We start from the raw sequence: 18,819 nt of genomic DNA on the forward strand, positions 1-18,819 counted from the left end.
TTGCAGCTGTGACCACTGTCCGTCTGATCAAGATCAAGCTGGTTTTGTGGTTCAGGGGGTTATTTGGCTGATGGATGGGTCTTTCAAAAGAAAAAATATTACAGAGGAACCGAGGCTAACCATTGTTAAACTGCTGGTGCACGTGAAGGAGACCTGTGTTGAGTATGTCTTTCAGTTATATTTATTAGACAGGAAGTGGGAACAAGCACAAGGAAGGCTGTGCAGGCTGTCAAACAGATGAATACATTGATCGCTTTGTCTTTGAATGCACAAATCTGTCAAGTCTGACACTCTCTAGCACCCTATCTATGCTTCCTTCATGTAATAGTTAATGATTTCTTTTAAAAGCTTGCTGATGTTGCAGAATCAGCTATGGTGTGGGATCTAGTTTGCAAGCTACGCATCACCAGCCACAACTAGAAGGTCCTCTTCTGGTCAGGTCTAAGTGCTTTACCTTCCGAGACTGTTTTGAAGTTGTGCTTTGAGTGAAAGTTGACTTTTCTCAGATCTGTGAGGAAACATGTCCCCTGCAGCATCAGAGTGGGGAGGTTTTCATTCAAATGTGATTGGATGGGGAAGTTTGAAGACCTTCATTATTTTACAAAGTTTGGGGGGATTAAAAAAGAAAACCAAACAACCTCAAGCAATTTTGGGGAGACTTTTATATTTGCATTCATGGTCTTTCAGCTTTGCTCATCACTTAGCTACGTATCAGTAGGCCCACAGATTTGGCTGTTCTATGGACAGGAAGTGCATTATTTCTTTTTTCTTTGTGGGGGATGGGAGGGAGGATTGGAGAGACGATCCCTCTCTCAATTCTGCTATGCTGTGAAGCAGAGGTAGCAAGCTGATGGGAACATCTCTAGCAGAGGCTCAGGAGGTACACTTAGAAAAACTCTCCCCCTTCCACCATGAAAAATCCACATTTATACTGAATTGAATGTAGTCATAGAAAATTGAATATAAATAATGCGGAGGCGTGCAGCCTTCTGTTTCCTTCCTAGGTGTCTGGGAAATGACAGTAGGCATTTTCTGTGCTCCCCTGGGTACAAGAACAACACTGGCTACTAAAAGCTTCCCAGGTTATGCATTATTTCATAGCCTTCATTACTGAAAGTTTACTGCTCTGCCTCCCTGGCTTGCTTCTGCACTCCTGCTTCCTGGCTCAGTGCAATGCCTTTTTCATTCTGCTTTAAGTGGTAGCAAGCACAGGGGACTATTATCCATGGGAGAGCCTCATGGAGTTGTTGGTCTTGTGAGATCCCCACACTGCTTTGTCCACTCCAGTGCTCCTCATGGCAGTTTCTCTGTCTCTGAACAGTCTGTAGCCTTATTTACATACTTGCAAGGTGACATGATGGTGAAAATACACAGTGTCCAAAGCTAAACTATGGGCACTGAGCCATCAAGGACAACTGAGTGGGCAGAGAACTGGCACCTAGCACAGGTAGCCCTGCCCTTGGCACAGCAGCTCTAGCACTGTCACTTTTCAGCTGCTCAAATCCCCTTCCGTTCAAACATGACAGGTTTAAAAGGACTTTATTAACAGGTAGTGCTAATTACATTTAAAACAACATGAGTCTGGAGAGAGGAGGAGGGGAGGGCAGAGAAGGCAGGTGGGTCTCAAACTCGGCTTTTCTTTTATCTGGGTTTCTTTTCCTCCTGTTTAGCTTTAAATGTGATTTGATTGATTCTTGTCTTGCTAATTAAGAATATAATTTAGCCTTAGCCTAGGACGTATTAAAACTAAGCCTTATCCAAAGCAAGAGCTGTGTTCAAGGGAACATGCAGAAATTAGCAACAGTTGTTTTCTGGTTCGGTCAGTTTGCTTTGCTGCACGGGAAAGATGAAACCCACACAACTGGCCCATGGTCCATCTCCAAACCTGGCCACCTCAGAGATTGCATCACCTGGCTGGGAGGTCAGAACTTGGCTGGGCAAAGGCAGTAGGCTTCGTGCCTCCCGAGGGTGGCTGCCTGCACAAGCTTGTCCTGCTGATGCCTCTCCAGCTAACGCAAATCTGCTCTGTGCTACCTCTCTAACAAGGAGCTCAGCAGTTTGTTCTGCAAAGAATGAATCAGCTCTGAGTAGGGTTGGTGGTAAAAGAGCAGAACAGAGGAGACTCCCGACATAAACCACCAGAATAATGCTGACTTCAGACCTGGGAAGGCTGGCTTAGTTGTAGCATGTTTGTTCCGTTACTTAGTTGTTCTGTTTTGTATGGTTGTATGTTGGGACAGGACTGAAATCTCTGCAGGGTTTAGAGTTCACTCCCAAGTCTTCAGATTACTCAGCAAGCACTTTGCTAGGCTTAGGAGTCTTTGTTTGCTCTCCCCTTGCTCTAGATCTTCCAGGGATTTGCTTTTCTAGATTCATTGTGGGAACTCTTTCAAAAACAGCATATGTCAAATGACCAAGTAGTTTCACTCACTATATTTTGCTTTTGCAATAGAAAGTCTTGTAACACAAGCAGTCTGTAACATGACTTGGATGATTTTGCGCAAGTATTGTAACAGCTAGGAGAGACTATTAGCTCAGGAGAGACTCTTATCAGCTCTGTAGCAAGAGCTGGGCTTTTGTAACAAACCATGAGTGCTTACCTCCCTGTGGGTCTGAGCTCCAAAGCGAAGAGTTCAAAACAGCTATAAAGCTAAACAAAAAGAAGTACATGCCTTTCAGTTTGCTTTGTCTTCTGTACTATAGAAAGAAGCATGACAGATGATGCTACTTAGGTTTGGATTAGGCTGGCTTTCAGGATATTTCTGTAAATAGAGTTCAGGGTTACAGCTGACAACAGATGAGAATAAGGATATCTTCAATCAGAGGGAAAGGAAGAGAGTCTGAAGGTGTATGTTAGATATTTGGTCTACTGTGGTTCTCTAAGACAGGTTTCATCTTATTTGACTGTATAGAAATTAATCTCAGCCACCCCACGCAGGGAATGACCCTGACAAGAAGCAACACAAGCAGGGGGTGGTGTCATTCTGAACCCTCAGAGCTATGGTTTATAGCTGTCTGGCATTTTCACTAGTATCAACTCTGTGAGTGTTCCTACCCCAAAATGCTGTTGTTTATCACAGGATTCATTGTGATCTACAAAAACTTTTCAGTTAGATGTTTGCAATGAAAATATGAGGACTGGGACACCTTTGGCATTTGTAACTTTATTGCAGAAAAAAAATTCCACTATTAACATATTTTACAAAGAAAGTTGCACTTTGGTGTTGGGTGAGTTTTCTTCCTCACCCCTTTCCCCTGGACAGCGATGCATGGGAAACCAGAACAACTAGCCCCTGCCCTTTTGGTTGTGTGCAGAGATACTTTCCAGCTATGCCAGCCTGTACCAGTTCCAGCCTGGATGGAGTTCTATTTTCCACCACTAACTTGCCTCTCTTTGTGCCAAAAACCAGTAGCACCCTGCCCTCTGGCAGGGGAAACAAGTCTGTAGCTGGGGAGATTGCTCTGTGCAGACAATGCTTGATACAAAAGCTTTGGAGTTGTGACAATTGCCCTTTAGTTTTCATGCAATAATAGTAGGAGAGAACCAACCTTTCTTCCCTATTTTACTGCGCATCCTTACAATAAATATATGCAAGGCCAAAGCCAACAGCTGAACCCAAACTGCACTGCAGCCACTTGTCAGCCACTTCGGAAGTAGTAATGCAGGAAGGAGGAACTGCTGCCTTACCCAGTTCATCTATTTGTCCCAGACCAGTTCTGCTCCATCTTTGGGCTTTGCAGATAATTTGAGCCCTGCTGATGGGGAAATTCCCCTTTCCCTGCTAAGACAAGCAATAACAGCACTGGAAAAAAAAAGGTGCTTTTGCTAGTGAGGCCTGGTATCTGTCCTTGTGGGGTCAGTGAGTGTTGCTACTGAAAGACTGAGGCTTTGTAAGAGCAACGTTGTAGATAATCTCTAGCCCTTGCTGTGTCCTGAGGGAGCAACTGGCTTAGTCAAAAATCAAACACTCTAAAGAAGGCATATGTTTCTCTTTACCTGCAGTCAAATGTGAATTAGAAAACGGGAGCAGGTGTTAATTACATGAAGGTTTTCATGTCACGCACACTCTGGTCTTTCTGAGGTGAGGACACCAAAAGATCCTCAAACTTACACTCAGAGGCTCTGGTCTGTGCGTTTCCTTGTGGGGTCTCAAGAGCCTTGGATGCAGTCTACAGCAGTGATATTTTGAGGTGAAAGTGCAGAATCTGATCAGCCTAACACCTGGAAAGGGAAGGGGAGGAAGGCACCTACATCCAGGATCTGTCCTCATGACAAGACACCAACTGGCTCAAAGACCAACATTGGAAGGTAAAGGAGCTTTGATCTTGCATAGCAGAGGAGGGAGAGTGCAGTACTAGTTTTGTACAACAACTTTCAGCAACCAGATGCTAGCAGCAAAATGGGGGGTACCTGAGGAAAGACATGTGTCAATCCAGGCAGGGAAATGGATTAAAGCATTTACTGAGCCTGGGCAAGGAGTTTACGCATATGCTGAAAGCATCAAGTATGGGAGACACAGTTTCCTAATTTTGGTGAGACCAAATCAGTGTGTCTACTTCGCAATAGACTGAGTCCTATCAAGCCCCGTTAAGCTAAAATTATGTTCATTTTCCTCCCAGCAACTTCAAAGCAACATCAAGTAGCAAGGGCACTTCTCCAGTGGCCACAAAACTGTTTTCCCTGGCTAAAAAGAAAAGGCATGCATGTAGGAAGGAAGCAGAGCAGTCTGTCATCCTCCTGGTAGGTGTTTCAGGAGGGGCAGTGCCAATCCCAGGACTAAAGCTGAAACAGGAACAAAAAAAAGTGCAAGAAAAAACCAAACCAAACAACCTTAAAAATACAGAACAAGAGTGAGCCCAGAGAACTGATTTCCATATCCTTGGCTCCCTCAGAAAACAGCAGTCTCCTTTGCTAGCACTGTGCTGATGCCACCAGTGTTAAGAGCTCTTGTATGGATCACTTGCCCACCTCCTTTGAAAGCAGCAGCTGCCAAGATGGACAGAAGAGATCCATGCAGAATGTGATGGCAAAGGTTGTCTTGGCTAATTGGTGACCACACTAAAAGGAGGAGGGCCCCCCTCTTGAGGGCCTTGTTTCAAGGAGAGACTAGAGGAAAGGGCCAGACTTGGGCTCTGATTCCCAGCATAAAAACTTCACCATTGAATTGTTTAAAATGTCTAAAACCAAAAGCCATCTGAAAAAGATCTTTCAGTTGTGTGCAAATAACAGCCCCTCATTCCTCAGCAGATCGTCTGGGACCAAGTCCTCAAGGCCTTCTCCTCTGGGAAGTTCAGCCAGCCAGGCAGAGGACAGCCCGGTTGCCTAGTAGCTGTAGAGTGAGAGAGGGGTGTCCTCCATCATGTCATCCTAGAAGCAGAGAAGAGTGTGCTTTAATGAGATGTCTGCACGATGGCATGCAGTCCCAGCCTGGCAGAGTGCTGTGCAGGCAGCACAGCCTGCTCATCCACACTGTCACAGCGTGGCCATCTGTCCAGCAATCCACCCAAATGCTGTCCCTGGGCAATTCCTGGATCTTTGGACTGTCATTCTCCCCTCCTGCTGCAGCTTTTGGAGAGGTGTGTGCAGGAAGAGCCTGCCTGCTGCAGGGATGTGGAAGACCCTGGCTGTGGAAAACTCTACTCAGCTTGAAACAGCATCAGCTTGCTTGCTAGCTGCAGAAGGGAATCGGTACTCCTCTGTCCCAGAAAGTGCAAAGTTAGTTGCAGATTCCCCAGAGCTAATCCAGCCTCTGAAACCTCATATCTTTTTATATCCCCAAAGGGTCAAATGCAGACAGACAGACAACCTCCCTGGAACAGAGCATGGAATCTGCTTTGTCATAGTCACAAAACAAATACAGAATACACAAGAGGAGGCTAGGAAGGTGTCATTTCAGGGGAAGTTTGGATGGAACTCCCCTTCCTCTCTATTTAACCTCTTAGCATTCCCCTGCAGAGTGAGGGGAAGGCAGAGAGCTTCTTTAGTGGCCATCCTTGAGACTTGCTGTCTTGATTCAAACCCTGGATGGAAGGAGAGGGACCTAAGAGGGAACAGGAGTTGTGATCAGCATTCTTGCTGCTGCAAAGACCCAAAGCATTGCTAATGTAGTAGAGAAGGGGAACTGCAAAGCAGCCAGTAGCAAGCCAGACCATGTCAGGCTGGGCTGAAGGCATTACTCACCATGGGCAGGTCCTGCAGGCGCCGGAACTCCATGCGGCTGTTGTGCTGGCGGTATCTCAAGAAGCCCACCAGGCCTAGGATGCCCACCATGACAATGAAGACAGAGATCACGGTGATTACCAAGGGGTCTGCCCTCGTTGTCTCAGCCAAAGGAGAACTGGGTAGCTCTGCAAGGATACCAAGGGAATGAGGCCAAAAGAGAGCCTTCAAGGGCTGGAGTAGCAAAGCCGAGTCTTCTCTGGTTCTGCTTAGTACAACTGAGAGGCAATTCAAGGTAGCCCCAACCCTTTGCTATGTTTTGTGAGAGCAGGAACAAAAGCAGAGCATTTACCTGGATTTTTGTCATCAGCAACATCCAACACAGAAGCTTTCTCGTGCATGGGTTTTAATGGCTGCTCCAGTGTAGATGTGTTGGTGGGGGTATCAGCTGTGCTGGTAGACGAGGAGCTGGTCACAAGGGATCTCACTGTCACAGTACTGGAGGCGATAGCAGGGGATGTGCTCCCTACGGTGGAGATGGGAGCAGAAGAGGTTCTGGGCTCCGTGGTGCTTTCCTCTGTGGCACCCACAGGGCTTGTTCCTGGCCTGGTTTCAGACCTTGCTGCTGTGGGCCCCATGGTCTGCCCATCAAAAGGCCCCAGCTGAGAGCTGTTAGTTGTTGCTGCTGCAAAATAGGAACAAGCAGTTATTTCAAAGGGTAAAGTGCAGCGCACTGTTCTGTGGGACTGGATGAGGTGGAAGTGAGGCTGTAAGGAAGACTGCTGGGACTATATGAAAAGCAGCTTATTGACAACTCTTTGGAAAACAAGCAGGTCCTATAGCACAGCCACAGCTGAGGCACACTATAAGCATCAGTGCTTAGAAAGTCCTCTTGGTTTTCATATGTGCCAATCTGCAATGTCAGGCAACCTCAGCTGGGCCCACAAATCCTGTCTTCTGGGGACGAAGGACAAGCAGAGAAGCCTCAAACAGCTCTGCACAGAGCTGGGTATTGCACCCCAGAGCAAGAGACTGGGAAAGGTCTCTCATTTCTCCTTACAGGGAGCACAAAGGGAGCTGCCCAGGGACTGGGTAGCAGCATCCCCTGAGGCTGTCTCCATGCATCGCAGAACAGCAGGACCCCGTGACACAAGCCAGGGCAAAGGATGCAGTTGTGCATGAACACTGTGCAAATCAGTGGTCAATCAATATCTGCCTTGTATCAGGGGTGTGTGACAGCCTGACGGGCCCCAAGGTGGGTGAGACTGGGATTGCAGACCCTATAGCCAGTCCCTACGCTGCCCAGAGGGATCTGAAGGTAGGGTAGGGGTTCCCATGGTTGCCCAGGGATGGATGGGCTGATGCTTCTGCCTGCCCATCTCCATGCTTTGTGTTAAGGGAGGGGGTGCTGCCCAGTTCTGCAGTGGTTCCTGTCAAGTCCCCAGCCCTGGTGCAGGAGAAGCCCAGCTGGGCAGTGCTGCTGAAGCATGTTGTTTTGGGTGAGCTATATAAAGGATTTCCCTGCACACAATCAATGTCCTCATCAGAAAACAGACAGCACAATTAATACCATAATTAATGGGGTTTGCAAAGAGGATGCTGAACTAACAGCACCTCTGCAAGTCAGTCTCACTAAGTGGCCGTGCTTAAGGGCTCATTTCCTTCTTCTCCCTCTCCCCAGTTCCCATGAGGGTTCACAGAAGTTTCCAGGTTGTGCATCCTTGGGGCAGGACTTTCTGCATAGGCAGTAAAGGCAAAACCTTACCCGGCACACTGTTCAGAGGAAGTGTGGGGGTTGCACTGCTGGTGTCATCCATTTCTTCAGTTGTGCTGAAAGTCTCTGTGACTTCATGGTTGGGCTGGTTTTCTTCCAGAGTACTGGCAGTCGGGGTAGGAGAGGGGATTTCAGTGCTGCTGTTGACTGACAAGCTCACGTTGTGGTGCTCGCGCTGTGTAACTGTGACATCTCTGGGGCTGGCAGGGGTGGAAGCCTGCAGTCTCTCCGCCTGGGTGCCTACCATGGGAGTGGTAGGGATGGAGGCATCCTCCATCTCTGTAGCGTGGGCTCCAGTGGCATTGAGTGTTGCAGCAGTCAGTTTTTTCTCCAGGCTTGTCTCGGGAATGGCAGTAGTCACTGGACTGAAGGCAGAGGCTTCCGTTGGCTGATGCGAGGTCAGAACTGTGCTAAGAAAAAGTGATGGTGTCTCCAAGGTCTGTGCTGTCTTCTGTCCCTCTCCTACAGAATAGAGTTAAGAAATGCTGAGAAGTTTGTCAGAGATCCCACACTGGGAGGAGAAACAGAGGAGGCCAGGAATTGAACCTTTCCATCCCCTTAACTCCAAATCCAGCAGAGGTTCACACCTGGGGAAGGGGTTCAAATAGCTCCTCTGTCTTCCTGGCCTCTCTGAGGCAGGGATCTGCTCTAGGGGACCTGTCTTTACCCTCCTCCCTCTCAAGCCCTCTGCTCCTGTTCTGTGGGGTCAGCATCACTAACCCCTCTACCCTGGAGCACCTCTCTTAAACCCTTTTGGAGGATTTGGGTTTTTCTTAAAGTACCACCTGAGACCTGATTCTGGGAGAAACTCAGATAAGTCTTCCTTCGTTCATTGAGAAAGCAGTGCAGAAAAAATACAAGTGGGGAAAAAGGGGAAGTAGATCCTCTAGCTCCCCTGGCACAAGTGTAGAAAAGTAATGTTTAAAAAGTCTGTGGCTGGCAAGGGTAAAGCATGTATTGCTCATCATCTTAGCAGTAGTGTGGGCTTGCTGCTAGAGGGAAAGATGAAATGGGTAGCAAGAGAGTACTACAGCTAACAGGGCTGGTGGTGTACTTTGGGAGCTGCATTCATGAGCTATTTATGAACACATCACCACCATAAAGTGCGACTGTTGTCATAGAAATGGGGAGCTACTCAGCCTCCCACTAGAGCAAACAGGGCTAGCTTCCCTTGCGGGGACCTGCAGCGAGCAAGGATCCCCCCGGATCCACAGCCGGTAGACGGTGTGACAGCATGCGGGAGGAGGAAAACCACAGGGCTCTTACTCTGCCTGATTATAAACATGGATCCTGCGTGGGTTTTTTAGGGTGTAAACAGGAAGAAAACAGAGAAATGTAGCCACATCAGGATGGAGTCTCCAGACAATTTAAAAACATCACATGGTCAATATTTTAATGACATCTGTCCAAGTTTCTACCCAAGCCACAGAGGCGTGGGGCAGATCCATCTTCATGCCCACTCTCTCCATAGTGGAGAAGCATTCGAGGCAGATGCCGTAACCAAGAAAGATTCATTCACCAACAAAGCAGCCCACTCTTGTACTAAGGCTTTGGGGAAGTCTCAGCAGTTTTTAAAAGCTCTTTAGAATGGACACAGTTATCAGAGCTCTTCTCCAGCTACAGCACTTAACAGGCCCTAAAAAAAGACACAATACAACTCTCTCAGGAGACCTTCACAGTACCCTGACCAGCTGGAGAATTCAAAACCTCGAAGCAGCCTGACGGAACTGTGCTTCCCCGGCCTGGGGCCCCAGTCCCAGGAGGGCTCCGGCGGGGGATGCACAAGCAGGCAGCACAGCCCTGCTCGGCACGTTCGGAGAACAAGCTCTCGAGAGGAGCCCCAGCTGGGGCAACTTAAACATGAAGACTGAAGGCGTAAGTGATGCTCCCTTTGGCCTCGCCTGGATCCAGCTGTCAGTGGCCAGAACATGCCTCTAAAAAAGCAAACTGCTCTCTGAAATGGAGCTAAGGCATAGGATATGCTCACACCAGTAACACCTGGAAGGAAAAGAGCTGAGCACTGTGTTTCCCGGGATCAGGCACCAAAGCTCACAGCTCTTCATGCAACAATTTCCAGCCCTGAACCCAGCTTTGCTATTCAGCATGCTGCCTGCTGGGTGAGCTCCCAGCAGCTCCAGAGCCTGCGCTGAGCAGCGCTGAAGGATCCCAACTCGGCATTGGCAGATGCTCTCTCTGTAAACACCCGATTACCTGTTCCTAACGTAGCAAGAGACGCACACAGAGCTGCACTGTCACCACGGAGTAAACAGGAAAGGTGGTGGCCAGGTGCCCGGCCAGCGCCGAGCCTGGCTACGTGCTGCTTTGAATAGCTGGCCTGTGCCTGGGGCGGCCTCCCACAGGGTGGCAAGTCATGATCAGGGTCACGCAGTCTTGCACAAAGGCCTGAGCACCTCTGAAACGGTTGTGCCAGTTTCTGACTAGGAAAGGAAAGCCAGCGAGAAGGCAAACGAGTCTGGGCCTTACACACCAGGGCACCTCCCCACAGTGTCAGGAGCTGGCATCCCTGCCACGAGGTGCAGTGGGGCAGGAGGGTTTGTGGGGACAAACAGCTCCCTCCACCCTGCAAATAAGGATGGGCTGCACACACAGCACCCTGCTGTCTGTGAAGGAGAGCTGGTTGGAGCAGTACTTCTCTAAGCTCTTCTTTCTGTGAGCAGCCACACAGCTCCTTCCCACAGAACATCCCAGTGTCCATGATCAGCGAGGAGGTGGTACCCAGGGCTGCTCTGGCCTCGCATCCCACAGGAACATAGCAGGACCATTGCAGAAAGGCCTGTGCTGTAGTGGCAGCCACACCAGCACTGTGGTATGTAAAACCCCGGTTGTAGAGAATTGCAGAAGAGATGTTAAAATTGGCAGGTACGGAAAGAGACCTGCTCTGAGGCCTTTGGGCATGGCGGGTGTTGATGGCACCTGGATTAGCAGGTCATCTAACCTAGCACATGTCGGCACACCCAGCTCAGGAAACAAAGGAGAGCCTGGAAAAAGGGAGAGCCTAAACCAGGCTAACACTAAGACTCAAGCCAATAAGAGATGATGGTGGGAAGATAGAGAACAAGGCCAGAGCCTTAAGATGGGCAAGGAAATAAAGGACAGTGAGTAAATCCTGATCACTGGGAGACAGACAAGACAAAAGACCACCATCACTGTCTGTCAGCTCCCAAGGGGTAAGGGCACATCCAAAGCCAGCACACAGTCACCAAGCAAAGCACCTGGGGAAATACCTGATAGGTGCAATTTAGTGCTTGTGAACACGTGGGTGTTAAGAGTGCAAGCACTAATGAGTGTTACTTTGGTTTTGTTTTAAAATAAAAACACCCCCGACAGGGTCTTGCATTAAGATTTACTACATTGCTGCAATGCCACAACTTTGTTTCCCCCAGTTTTACCACCCAAACAGGCAACCCATTCCCACCCAGCTCCAGCGCAAACCCCGCAGTGCAGTGGGGGAGACCACGGCTCTGCTGCGAAGCCGCTGTGGCTGGCTGTGCTGGCTGAGACCCAACAAACCCCACGCCAGCTGTGGTCCTCCAGGGTCCAACCACTGTGGTTTGCTCTGGATTCTCAGTGCCCGACAGGTTGGAAAATCCCCAGCTCCAGCGCTGTTGTGACTGCTCCAGTCGCTGAGCGATGATGTTTTTAGCTGTTTATCACTTACTTAGAGAGACTCAGGTCAGAGCTCGTTACCCTGGCATCTTCCCGGAGGAGCTCTGCTTCCTGCACCACATGCCAGGGAGGCTGTGGCTGCATTGCCTGAGGCATCGCCCTCATCAGCTCCTGCAGACAAGAGGGAACCATGCCCCTCTTGTCTCAGGTGGTAAGGGAAGGAGTTAGTGTGGATGCTTCACCTTCTCTGGGATTCTCCAAGGCCTGACAGTTGCAGCACCCCAAGACAGCTGGTGAAGGTACAGTCACCCTTGGATCCATAATAAAGCAACTATGACCACACTGCAAGTGAAGAAGCAGGACCAGCTGCAAGCAAGAGCTCTGATAATAGCAGCATCTCTTTTTCCCTGATGGGGAACCAAGGGTGGGTTTGCTTTGGTTATGCTGCAGTGCCTGCTAAAGCAGAGCTGGCTGGTGGTCCCCAGGCTACAGCCCCGGGTCTGTGCTAACCACCAGGCTCAGTCTGCGCCTGGTGAGAACCAGCGATCTCAGACCACATTAGGGCAGGGCTGGTGGACTTGGAGCGGCAGCTCCCATCAGACAGTGCTGACTGCAGTGACCTCTGTCTGGGAAAGGAGAGGGGTGAAGGAAGAGAGCAGCCCCAGGGGAGGAGGGATGCAGCCAGCTGAGAAGCCCCTGCCTTGGACAAGGGTGGGAAACGCTCCCTGCTCCGCAAGAGAAGGGAGGGCTCTGAGCATCAGCCCACAGCTTTGGTCCTCTCTGGCGCTGCATGATGACACCGAGGGACCTCCACACATCAACCCGAACTCCCACCAGCTCCAGAGCAGACATGGTATAAATATGCCATAATGAAGAGGAGTGAAGGAAGCCAGCTCTGCAGGAGATGGGGCCATTCCTGCTTTGCTCTCCCTGCCCAAGTTTCAGGGCTGGGGCCAAGCGAGGGGCTGAGGAAGGTTTGCAGAACCAGCACAGAGCATCGCTGCTGTGTCAGGGCAGCCACGCAGAGTGGGGACGTCTCCTCCATCCTCTGCCACAGCAGTCACCCCACAGTCTATTTGTTTCTCAGAATAAAACAAGGCAGCAAGAGAGAACAGGGCCTCAGCTGGATCAGCCTGCAGATAAGTTCTTGCCACAACCCTCCTGCCCCAGTCCCAGCAGCATCCTCTGCACCCTCCTTCCTATCTCAGCCTGAGCTCCCCAAGGGTCAACACAGACCTGACTCCAATCCATAGGCTTTATCACTGTTTCTAAAATCCCTCTTAGGGTGAGACGTAGAAGAGCCATGTAAGGTACGGAAGCCAGCAGCAGGCTGGCTGCCGGGGCTCGAGGGAGAGCAGGGCAGTGGGGTGCAGGCTGCAGTCACTGCTGGAAGAGGTGCACAGAGACCCAGGTGAGAGCTGAGCACAAAGATGAGGAAGGATCCACCCAGGATTTCAGAAAAAGTGCCCGTGGGAGCAGGACTCCCTGGTGCAGATGTATCCTCCTGCGCAGGCTGTCACTGTCTGTGGATAGCACCTCACTTAAATCCGCTTCCTACAGAATGCGTGTCAAACCACTACTCTGATTCATTGAAAAGGCACCCAAACCCTTCTAAAATGCTATTTTTGTGCACTAACTGAATTCAATTTCCATGTAAGTGTAACAGCTCAAGTCACAAACAACCTAGTAAAATGCAAAATTAATATAATGTTTAAAAAGTAACAGCATAAGCTGTAACCTATATGTATTTAAGCAATTATATCCTATTGCTTAGCAAAGTACTCCATTAAGTGTAGAAATTATCTTTTGTTGCCAGTTATTACCTTTTTATGGTTACCAACCAACGGTAATTAAACAACCTCTTCAAGGCAAAAGAGCTTGAGTATAAATGCAAATAAAACCATACAGTGGGATTTAAAACCAAGGCTCTTCATTTCAATTAAAAGTGGAACTGGAGTAGCTGCTGATTAGATACCAGCTGAGCCTGACCTCTTCTCCTTAACTCTGAGTTTGGAATAAAAAAAACAAGGGGCAGGAGAGATTTCTAGAGCCCTTCAGGAAGGTGCCAGATGCACCAGGGATACTGTAGGGCAAACACCCTCATTGCGATGAAGCAAGGCGCAGAGACACAGATCTGGTACGAAGGGCAACTGCTTTGTAAACTCGGCTCCAGTTTGATACCTCGCAGGACCTGGATGGAGGCAGGATGCCACTGGGCTGCGTTTGCTGCAAGCTCCAGTGCTCTCCCTGCCAGGGCTGATGCCAGGACTGTCCCCATCCCTGTCCTGGCAGAGAGAGGCTGAACTGGCTCCAGCTGCTGTGAGGAGTCCAGGCATGGGGCGCAGGGACAGATCAGGCCTTGCAGCCTGCCTGGGGACCACAGTGGAGCTCTCGCAGCAGCAAGTTAATTCATTGCACCCCACGTGGCCTCTGCGAGCTGGGCCATGCCGTTGCACAGGCAGCAAAACTGGGGGATGGGGGAGGCTGAACTGGGGGTGCCGAGCACCCAGCGCGGCCCTGAAAGCTGCCAGGCATGCTGCAAATCAAGGGCTGCGGTAAGGGACAGGAATAGAAACCGTGTCTCCTGACCGAGAAGCTCCTTCCAGCCCGATAGGCAGGTGGCCACGAGCTGAGCACGAGACGGGGCCCAGATTAGATATGGGGCGCTGAGCGAGCGCAGCGCTGGGGAAGGACAGCCCAGCGCCCAACCTGCCCGGGCAGGCAGGAGGATGCTTCCCCAGGGCATTTGTGGATGCCAGGCCTCAAGCTTGAACCCCTGGGGAGCAAAAAGGGGAGCCAGGAGCATGCCAGTGCTACCGTTTTATTTGGTGGCACTGCATTTGGGATGGGAACAACCAGCCAAAGGTGGTATAGCAGAGCCGGGCAGAGAGTTGCGAGAGCAGAGATGAGCAGCCCTGGAAACGGCGCCGTAAATGCCGAGCACAGGTTCTTCAGTACTAGGAAAAGCCATAAAGCAGCACAGACATGCCCAGAGCATGCAGCGGTGCCAGAGCCTGAGCCGGGGAGGGGGGCAGTGCCAGCCCGAGCGCCTGCCTGTGGGACGCAGCACCCCAGGGTGGCACACTCTGCCTAGCCCTGCCACGTGAGCCCTTCCCCACCCAGCCAGGGTGGGGAGAGATGCAAGAAACTGCTTTCCCACAGGTTTGCATGAAGCCCCATCGCTTGATCCCCCATTTAGAGGCGAGGGGGCTTATTCTGAACTCCTGTGGCAGGACAAAAGGGGAGAGCAGGCTGCCTTCCTCAGCCACCACTGTCACACCAGCCAGTTATTTTCCACTGGCCGCATGCAGCTACGAAGCACTCGGCTTGGCAAGAAGGTGCCTGGGAGGCTCCCACGCTGTTTGCTTTGTTCCTCGGTGCAGGGATTGAGCCGTGATGAAGACCCCTTTGTCCAGAGGCTGCTGGGGACACGCACAGCACCCAAGGCCTAGGAAGCCTGCCCTTCTCTGGGGCTGCGTAACCCCAATAATACAGCAACAGCAGGGAGGTCTGGCATCAGCCAGCCCTGACCCTGCTTACCCTGGGAGTCACAGCTGCAGTGGAGGAAGTACTCGTGTCATTAAGAGAAAATTAATTAGCCAGTTGCCTTAATAGCAGCCCCATGTCAGCAGGGAGTCTCCAGGGCAGTGTGGCATGAACTGGGGGGGAGTCATCAGGAAATCTGCCCAACCCTGAGCAGCCCCCAGGACCTTCCAGCTGTGTGGCTGCTGGTTTCATGGGCCGTGGGCCTTGGAGGATGCATCCTGCCCTGAGCAGCCGCGGTTTGGGTCATGCAGGGTGAGCACGTGCCCTGGCCCTGCCCTGAGCAGCACTACAGGGCTCAGGACACGGCCCCGGACCCGAGCGGTGCTGAGCCTCATGAGTGTGGTGGGGATGAAGGCAGCCAGCGTCACCGCAAGGCAGCTTGTGGAAACCCCTGCGTCTGCCCACCCAGAGGGCCTCGGTGGAAAGGAAGGAGGGAGAGGGGCCTCTGTGCTTTGGATCATCCCTGCTCCCCTTCGCCCAGAGGGACGGGGCCAAGGGAGCTGAGAGAGGCTAGTGCTTCTCCCCTGGCCAGCAGGTCATCAGGGAGCCAAGATCCACCCTGCACCTGGGGCTGGGGGAAGAGCATGCACAGAAACAGCATCGAAGAGCGACGGCACAACATGATGGGGCTGAGCAGCGGGTGTTGGGTCGGTGGTTACCCCACACAGCAGGAGGTACCAGCCTGAGGAGAGGACGGAGCTGTGGCTCCATTATGGATGCAGGAGAACTGGGGCCAGCCAGCCAGGGTGGGCTTGGGTACATCCACTTCCCCTCGCCCTGGGCAAACACGGAGAAAAAAATCATGGCAAATCAGCCATGGGGCTCTGCAAGTGGACACACTGCCCGCCTGTGTGCGAGGCCCTGGGTGCCGACAGACGGGGCTTTATGCGCTCGAACCGCTCCCGGCCCGCACTGTCCCCTCCGCTTGGGAGGCAGCTCAGCGCGGGAGGGGGAGGCAGCAAAATGCCCACACCAAAATTACTCCGGGGTTTTATTTGTAAGGCTGACGGTGCTGGAGGAAGTGGATTTCCGCAGGCAGCGAAGAAAGGCTGCATTGAGAGGCTGGGGTGGGCAGAGCACGGGGGACGCAGCAGCCCGAGCCCCTCTGTGGCCTCGCAGCAAACCCGGCTGGGAAGCGGGAGCAGGCACTGCCGGATGGGGGGGGCAATGGGGATCTGTGCCAGGAGCAGGGCAGAGACCAGCTTGCAGAGCTGGGACAAGCCCCGTTTTGGACAGGTTTGTCTCAGGACTGTCAACTTTGGCACCAATCTCCGGGTGAACCTCTCCTTCCCCCATCCCTGTCCTGCTGGGATTCTCTGGTGTCTCATTAAGGGTTGTGCTTGCTATGGGGCAGTTTTTATTGCTGGCATCTCTTTCATGCCACCTATTTTCACAAAACATTTGTTCTCTCAACTGTGGCTGGGATTAGCTAGTGGTCCCAAAAGCCATGAGGGCAAGGGCCAGGCTAGCTACATAGGTGCCATTTCCTGAGGCTGTGAAGGGACTTTGGGACTGGAACGCTAAGCATGAAAGATGCCAGGAGAAATCCAGCGCAACTTTAATTCTGGCATGTTCCAGCAGTTTGAGTCTTGAACTTTGCAGCAAGAGGGCTTCTATGAGCCAGCTGGGGCAGGGAGCTCCCCGGGGGTACCTCAGCACGCTGCGAGACATGGGACCAGCTGCGAGGCATGGGGCCAGCACAGCCAGTGGCAGCCCTGAGCTCCTCTTCTTGGCTGATGGAAATCCCAAATCGTTCCTCTGCCAGTGGCCAGTCACCTCCCAGCACCGTGTACAGCCACCCTTGCAGGGGGAGCGCAGCGTTACCCAAGGCTTTGCCCACATAAAGGGGGCTGGTTTGGGACTATTTCCCCATGCTCAGCCTCAAACCCAGCCAAACCGCATCCGGCACCCAAAACCTCAGCCTGAAGAGCTGCTCTTGCTGCCGGGACTCGGCACCGCGGGCACCTATGCTGGGGTTTTGCCAGCCCAATTAGTTACTAGAAACCCAGTTTCTATGTGTCACCCCTCCATCTCTTACAGCTGCTGTCGCCGTGCTGTGATATGACTGGGCTCTGGCCAAGGGTTTTTTCTCAGCCACAAAGAAGAAGAAACATGTTTGCTTCTCGAGCCCCAGGCAAGCCCCTAAATGCCAGCTCAGACTTTGTCACTGCCAGGGTCATGGGGGATGGCAACAGCTCCCCGACTCGGGGCAGGCTCCCGCCACATGGCAGGGCTCGGCGGCGTGTCGGTGGACGAGGCTGTCAGCGCCACGCTGCAGACTGTGCCTGCCCACGTGGGGACATGTTGCTCGTGGAGCCGAGCCGAAATACAGCCTGGGAAAGGCTGCCTGGGGCCGGGGTCTGGCTCCTGCTCCGTCCCGGCCACCGGCATCGCCTCCTCTCCGGCAGCACGACGGGGCGGGCGCCTTGTGCCCGCAGGAAGGCGGCAGAGCTGCGGCTTTGTCCGGGGTCTCCTCGGGGGGAAGCTCAGCAGCGGCTCGTAGGCGCCCGAGAGCTGCAGGGGGGCAGACGCGGGGCTCGCAGGGCTGGATGCTGGAGGGCGAGTGCCTCGGGGCTCGCCGCTGCCCTCCCCGCGCATCCCCCCCTTTTCCCGTTGCCCCGGGGAGGTGAGCCCGGCCCGGCCCGGCCCGGCCCCGCCGGCGGGGGCGCAGCGCCCGCGGGGCCAGCGCTGCCGGCAGCTGCCTTGTATGGGCAAGGCCGGGGCGGGCGGCCTCGCTGCTGCTGCCTGCAGCGAGGGTCTCGCCCGGGTGTCCCCCCCCGAGCATCCCTGGGCGACCGTACCTACGCGCCCGCCGGGGCGACGGCGCCCGGCGCCGGGGGCACTTGGCCCGAGTTTCGGGGCCAGGCCCGGGGCGCTGCTCCCCGGAGGTTTCCGTCCCCGCGTTGGGCTCCCCAAACCCTCCTCCCACAATCCCACCAGTCGCCGGAGGAGCCCGGGCCCCAGCGCTGCCCCGACGGCTGCCTCCGGCGCTGCGCTCCCCGACCGGCGGGGACCCCCCCGGGCCGCCCCCCCCCGGGCTGGTACCCCTCGGGCGGCCACCCCCGGTACCTGGCAGGGCGCAGAGCAGGCAGCAGGCGGCGGCGAGGCGGAGCAGGGCGCGCCGCGTCCCCTCCATGCTGGGCCGATCCGCGCTGGCTCCGCCGGCGGCACCGGGGCGGCGCCGGGGCGGGACGGCGGCTGGGGCGGGGCGGGCGGCACGTGGTCCAGCCCCGGCCCCGGAGGCGCGGGGCGGGGGCCGCTGCCACCCCCGGCACTCCCGGCACCCCCCCCGCATCCCCGTCCGGTCCGGCCCCGACACTCTCGGTCCGGTTCGTTACCGCCCCCAGCATCGCCGGTTGGTCCCCGGTACCCCCAGTTCGGGCAGGGCACTCCTGGTCCGGTCCCGCCCCGGCATCCTCGGACCGGTCACCCCAAGTTCGGGCAGGGCACCCCCGGTCCGGTCCTTCCCTGTCCCGGGCATCCCCGGCCCAGTCCTGCACCACCCCGTCACCCTGATCTGGTCTGAGGGACGCCGGTCCAAGCCCTCACCATCCCTCAGTCTGGTCCCACATAGCCCCTGGCACCCCCAGCTGAGCCTGGCACCCTCACTTTTGCCCCATACAGGGATGGGGACAGCGGCCAAGCCCAACATGGGGCATCGCCCTGGGGCCCCTGCACTGCTCCAGGGTACCCGGGTCTGTGGGCATAGCTG

The 18,819-nt window shown here is 53.5% G+C and overlaps 1 protein-coding gene across 1 annotated transcript; it reads right to left on the reverse strand.

Moving 5' to 3' along the window:
• Positions 1–3,144: 3,144 nt before the first annotated feature.
• Positions 3,145–18,402, reverse strand: LOC141926796 (uncharacterized). Its single transcript, XM_074833195.1, has 5 exons — positions 18,177–18,402; positions 7,926–8,396; positions 6,513–6,845; positions 6,182–6,348; positions 3,145–5,368 (listed from the first exon to the last, which is right to left on the reverse strand). Exons 1-5 carry the CDS (start codon positions 18,400–18,402, stop codon positions 5,324–5,326), a joined length of 1,242 nt encoding a protein of 413 aa, XP_074689296.1. The 3' UTR covers positions 3,145–5,323.
• Positions 18,403–18,819: the final 417 nt, after the last annotated feature.

This window comes from Strix aluco, chromosome 8, assembly GCF_031877795.1.
Source record: "Strix aluco isolate bStrAlu1 chromosome 8, bStrAlu1.hap1, whole genome shotgun sequence".
Classification (NCBI taxonomy): Eukaryota; Metazoa; Chordata; class Aves; order Strigiformes; family Strigidae; genus Strix; species Strix aluco.